The 6,693-nt window shown below is 32.9% G+C and overlaps 1 protein-coding gene across 1 annotated transcript; it reads left to right on the plus strand.

Annotated features, from left to right (window-relative positions):
• The first annotated feature begins 4,387 nt into the window (after window positions 1–4,387).
• On the plus strand, window positions 4,388–5,665 carry LOC127144391 (zinc finger BED domain-containing protein RICESLEEPER 2-like). Its single transcript, XM_051080298.1, has one exon. It carries the CDS (start codon window positions 4,388–4,390, stop codon window positions 5,663–5,665), a length of 1,278 nt encoding a protein of 425 aa, XP_050936255.1.
• The last annotated feature ends 1,028 nt before the right edge of the window (window positions 5,666–6,693 follow it).

Consider the following 6,693-nt stretch of genomic DNA (forward strand, 5'->3'; position numbering starts at 1 on the left):
TGGGTATTCAAATTTACCTAAAAAGACAATCCGAACCACAAGAATCTTACTCTAAAAGGATGGATCTGAAAGAAGAATGGACGCCAGCAGCTAAACCGATCTCCGGTAGGTTACCACACATAGCGGCTGAAGAAGAAATGTGGCGTAGCAGTTGGTTTCATCGGGCGACAAACAAAGAGGGAGAGGCGACAGCGCGAACAGAGGAACAGCGACGAGCGGCTGAACTGCGAGGGGCGTCGGTGTCTATCGCGGTGGCGTGGGCGGAAACAAACAGGTGAAGCCTTGTCGACAATGACTTCGAAAAGAGGAAATAGGGAACGGGAGGGGTCGACGCTGGTCAGAACTTGGGGAGAATAAGAAGAAAATATCAAGAGGGGGGGGGGCTTTCTCACGTCCTTGAAGAAGAAGAAGAAGAAATTGTTTTGTTTCTTTTCTTCTTTTTTTTAACTTAATAATATTGAAAGAATGACCAAAATGTCCTTCAATTCAATTAAACCCACTTTTCACCATTCTTCATTCTTTTCAACACCTATACAAAACAAAGTAAGTTTTAAAACCCAATTAAAATAGTTCTAAAATTTCCTTATCACACGTATCAATCTTAAGGAGTATAAAAGTATCAACTTGTTTTTCACCATTTAGGAGAGATTAAATAAATAGATAAAGTAGAAGAGAACGAAATGGGGCTTACAGCATTCATATAGCAAAACGATCGTCTGTATATTGTTAAACGATGATGTTGATAAAGGTAAACGATCAAGTAATTCAATGAAAATTATCTTGAAAAACTTCAAACCATCGATCTTCATAATGAAATACATAATGAAATACACAATTTTTACAGTGATTCTTAAAAGTTCAAAATAAAAAAAAAAAACTTTAAATTCTTACAAACAACAAAAAACAAAAACGACATTCATACTGAAATATAAATTCTTAAATCGACATAAAAAGTAATCAAAATCTTCAACGATCTTCATAACCAAGTACAGGATGTCTTACAGTAATATCTACATATCATCAATAAATTCAAGAAATAAAAATAAAAATTACAACAACCTCGCTCTTTGTTTTCGCTTCATAGTATTTTATACTGCTCATCTGTCACACAAAACACCAATTTACATAAGATTCCATGTTGAAGTTGAAGTTGAAGTCAAAGTCAAAGTCAAAGTTGTCGGAATTGGACGAAACCATCACATTCACTGCTAATTAAGCCAAAGAAAGAATCAAAGCTCAATGCAAATGCTCACTGTTAATTTTGTCATATTTGGAAAAAAAGCATAAACATGTGCGAGAGAATAAATGAAGCTATACACAAAAATATCTTAATCTCATGCAATCAACGTAACAACTCTCTTATTCTTGTATACTAAAATTATTTTTTCTTATCTGTAACATAATATTCTAAAATTAAAGAAGATAATATAAAAACAACAACAAAAATACACATACAAGCAGATCTTAGAAGCTGGTAACAAAAATCAAGCATAAGAAATTTCAAATCGATTTCGTTACAATGTTAGCATCATCAGACAGACATGTTGAAGAGATATTATTCAGAAGAAGCGTTTGTCATTGGTTTCCAAATTATATTTGGGTTTAGGGGTGTCTTTGCAATAAAGAGGAATGTCCACAACTATCCTTGACACCAAAAGAGAAGAAGAGGGTTAAGAAAAGAAATAGAGAGAGAAAAGAAGGTTTAAACCAAGTTATGAGTTTTTTTTTCAAGAGTCTATACCTTTACATTAAAGAGCGTAAGCCATTTATATTGAGTATAGACTCATTTTCTTTAGTTTTATAATATCAAAAAAATACGATTAATTGATTTTGTTAGTATGTAATATCTGTTGTTTATAATTAATAGTAGGTTATGATTGGTCTTCCATGAAGGTGCAACATATTCATATAACCAAATGCGTATTTTCAATTTTGAGATTAAGAGGGAGAAGACAATATTATTTATGATAGTTTGATTCCTTCTACCTTCCAACTATAAGTGGTGATCTAAGGTAAAACAAAGTGCTCTTAAGAACTCACAAACAAAAATGATCTAATTATAATGTACAAACTCTACTCCTTGACAATGCCTCTACGATTTATGATCATTGGGACTATGTTGCTTCAAGTTGTTTAACTCTTTGATCCAATTTTTTGTTGGAGTACGAGTTTTATTTCTAGCCTAAGAAAAAATAAATTATCGAATCTATTCATTTCTGTGGAATCTTTAGCCTTCAGAAAATTACAAGTAGTCAAATCAAGTACTGTTATAAAAAAGATTGCAAATAAACCATGCAAAAATCATGTATATATATATACGCTATCTATATTGGGTATATATATGATATACACAGTTTATCAAAAGCAAAAATATAGGAAAAACATGTTGAGACACATGTGCCAATTATTTTTTAGTTAAATTTCATTTATACCCCATCCACATGATACTTTTTTTTTTTTTTAATTTTCCTTTTTAATATCAACTCAAATATTTTTTAATAGAAAATAAAAATATGAAAAAGATTAGAAATTTGCTGTTTCTAATGTAAAAGACAAAATGAACCTTTTTTTTATATAAAAAAAATATAATTCCTAACCTTATAGGTTGACATTTTAGAATTGAATTATTTCATGTTATATCATTGCATGTATTTTAATCCGATTTCTTTTATAGGGAGGAAAAAATCTTTCTTATTATTACAAAGATTTTTTTTTTGAATTTTTACTTTCTTTCGAAATCACGTTTTCTCATAAACATTAACGTAAAATACAACATAAAATTTTATAAGAATTGTTTTTAAAAATAATTAAACTTTAGAGATACATAAGTTTTGCTCATGACTCTTCAAGTGACGAGAGGCATAACCAACTAGGGGTGAGCATGGTGGGCCGAAAAACTGAAACGACCGACCGAAACCGAACGAACCGATGTCGGGCGGGTGGAAAATAATATGGGCGATCGGGTTTCGGGTTTTGTAATTTGAAAATCGACTTCAGTTAGGTCGGTTCAAGCTATGCAGTCGGTCTGGTAAATCGATCGAACCGACCCACTATTTAAAAAAAAAATATATAAATTATATTTAGGTTTTTTCTTTTGTCCTCAGCCCAGCTGATCTCTCCTTTTCTTTCACAAGTTTTCGTTTCGCACGACGCACACATCTTTCATCCTCGCACCGCGCCATTAGCCAATCTCTCTCCTTTTCTTTCGCAATCGTTTTCGTTTCGCACAGATCTCTCTCCTTTTCCCCCTTTCCGTCGCAATCGCCACCGTCACGCCTCGCCATTAGCCGCAGTCCGCAATCGCCGTCAGTCGTTCCCCCTCAGTCGCCGTCCCGCCTCGCCCATCCCGCCGTAGGTATTTTTTTTCTTTTCTTTCTGAATATATGCTGTATCATTAGTATCAGTTGAGGTAAGAGATGCAATAAGTGTTAAATGCTGTGATAAAAGTCTTGGTTTGCCCATCAACCTTAAATTTCGCATCTCCTCCTCCTTTGGTCATTCTCTTCTTCGCCATTTTTCTTTCATTGAAGGTTTTATGACTTGGTCCCTCTGTTTCACTCTGTTTCTTTCATTATTCGACTCATACTTATCTCAGTATTATTTTCACTTGTTACAATTTTGGTTTTCCTTCTTCCCATCTCAATCCAATCAACTAATTTTCTAACATATCTTATTAATTGTTTTGGTTTTCTCAAGCTTTTTCGATGCTTGGTAGCACCAAGATTTTACTGTTTTTTAAATTTTATTTATTTCTTTTTCATTTCAAAAAAATTGTTTAGAACTTTCTAAATCTTACACCAAAATTGTATCGAGAATGTCTAAAAGAACTGATAATTTTACATTTACACCCCAATCCACAAAATTCTAATCGGTCTAACTTTACCATGTTTTTCTAAATTTATGATTTCTTGCTAAATGGATTGAAAGAGGTTGATGTTGAATAAAGATTTGAGATTAACACTTTTTCAAATCTTAACCCACATTTTATCCTTAAAATTATCAATTTTGTGAGGCTTTCTCACTACAATTTTGGTTGGATTATCGAACTTTGTAGAGGTACAATTATGCCAAGGAAGATACATAATTTTTTCTTAAAAGGATAAAAAAAAATTAATTAAGATTATGTTTAAGATTTTGAGAATATTTGAATAACTTTTTTGGAAAAATAAAAGAGTTAAATAAGATTTAAAAATATTTAAAAGGGTAAAATATCTATCTGCCAACATGCCTCGAAGAACCAATTTTTTTTTAATATTTTAAGAAAAACGATTTTACAAGTTTTAAAAAACGGCTAACTAAAAGTGTGAGACTTTTATCAATTTTTGAAATTTCATCTCTTACCTCATTTTATCAATTTTGTTGTCTCATGTTAATTACTTTGTCTCAGATGGATTCAACGGATATGGAGTTAGAGTGTGATGGGAGTTGTGAAGCTTCAAAAATCGTAAGGGACGAAGATACGGATGGCAAGCATAAAACCATTGATGTTGATCTTGATTCATATGGGAGAGAAGATGTTCCAAATCCCCCAAAGATAAGGAAGAATGTCAAACAATCAATGGTTTGGGATCACTTTGAGAGGCTTAAAGGTGATCCTAATGACCCTCGTGCTAAATGTAAATATTGTGGAGTTGTTTATGCATGTCATTCTAAACGTAATGGTACTGGAACTATGAAGCATCATTTAGAAAATTGCAAAAAGTACCCTTACCAAAAAAAGAGAGACCAAACTCAAATGACATTAGCTTTTAAACATAAAGACAAAGTTGGAGATAATTCTTCACTACTTGTATGTGAATCATTTAGTTTAGATGGTTGTCGGGATGCTTTGGTTGAGATGATAATAGTTGATGAATTGCCCTTTAAGTTTGTGGAGGGTAAGGGATTTAAGAAGTTTGTGGATAAATTAACATGTGGAAATCATACTAGATTTGTTGTTCCATCTCGATTTACTGTGGCTAGAGATGTGCTTAAGTTGTATGTTAATGAGAAGAATCGTTTGAGAGACATGTTTGTAAAAAATAAGTATAGAGTTTCTCTCACCATTGATTGTTGGACATCAGGACAAAATATTAATTACATGGTCCTAACAGCCCATTTCATTGATTCTGATTGGAAATTACATAAGAGAATACTTAGTTTTTCTCCAATTGACAATCATAAAGGTGATACTATCGGTAAAACCATTGAAAAGAATTTGAAGGATTGGGGCATTGAGAGGGTAATGACTTTGACGGTTGATAATGCAAGTTCGAATGACACTGCTGTTGCTTATCTTTTAAAGAGATTCAATAAAGGATTATTGTTTGGTGGGGAATTTCTGCATGTTCGTTGTTGTGCCCATATATTGAATCTTATAGTAACTGATGCTTTTAAGGAACATAATGATTGTATTGATAGGATTCGATATGCTGTGCGATTTATAAGGTCTTCTCCTGCTCGTTTTTTGAAATTTAAAAAGTGCATTGAACTTGAAAAAATTGCTTGTAAGAGTTATGTGTGTCTTGATGTTCCTAGAAGATGGAACTCCACATATATGATGCTTGAAGCTGCTGTTGAGTTTGAAAAAGCTTTTGATAGATTAAAAGATGAAGATGCCTCATATATACTACTTCGAACTTGGTTTTCCATCAAATTACAGTGGTCCAGAATTGTATACGTTTGAATGCGGGTAGTGCAAATGCATTGTTGGTTGGAATGACTAATAACATGAAGGCAAAATTCGAGAAATATTGGGGAAACAATGAAAAGAATAATTTGTGGTTGTATGTTGCTATTGTGTTGGATCCTCGAAAGAAATTAAGATTTGTATCTTTTTGTTTGAAAATTTTTTTTTGTCCCGAGGTTGCTGAATCCATGGGAAATGTGGTGGAACAATGTTGTAGACGTCTCTTTCATGAGTATAGTACTACTCAAAGTGGGAGTAGACAAGGATGTAGTAGTACTAGTACAACTAGTACACAAACTGTTTCAGGCTTGGATGCTAATATTGATTTTGATTCGAATGAAAATGTGGGTGAAGATTTTGTCTATGACACGATTGTTGAGGAATTTGAAGATGATTCTACTACACCTTTCGAACAGGGATCATCAGAGATTGATATCTATTTGTTGGAAGCCAATGTTAGGACCGAAGGTGATTTTGACATACTACAGTGGTGGAAGATGAACAGTGATCGATTTGAGGTTCTTGGTCAAATGGCTAGAGATATTTTGGCTATTCCAGTTTCTACTGTAGCATTTGAGTCGGCTTTTAGTACTGGAGGACGTGTTGTTGACTCATCACGCTGCTCATTGGCTCCTAAAACAGTGGAGGCTCTCATATGTACTCAAAATTGGCTAAATTCTGATCCAATACATCTTCAATTTCAACATGAATTGGAAGAGGCTTCAAAATTTGAAGAAGGTATTTTCAAATCTTTACATGATATCTTTTGTAGTTGTAATGTGTAACTTTAGTGAAATCTTAAATTATTTAGTAAATTCATCATATTGATTATGTAGGATTTCGGGTGGTTATGGAGAATGAAAAAGAGCTTGAAGACCTTCCAGATTTTGATAAGTTGTCAATTAGCGATTATTAACTAATTCTGATCCAAGACTTGTAATATTTCTATTGACTAGATTATCATAGTGTTTTTGTTTGATACTTTGGTTGTATTTGTGACTATTAATAGTAATGTGGTGAACTGA

This window comes from Cucumis melo, chromosome 12 (genome assembly GCF_025177605.1).
Source record: "Cucumis melo cultivar AY chromosome 12, USDA_Cmelo_AY_1.0, whole genome shotgun sequence".
In the NCBI taxonomy this organism is placed as follows: domain Eukaryota; kingdom Viridiplantae; phylum Streptophyta; class Magnoliopsida; order Cucurbitales; family Cucurbitaceae; genus Cucumis; species Cucumis melo.

Coding starts and splice junctions, on each gene's coding strand:
- LOC127144391 (XM_051080298.1), top strand. CDS start 4,388: ATGGATTCAACGGATATGGAGTTAGAGTGTGATGGGAGTTGTGAAGCT.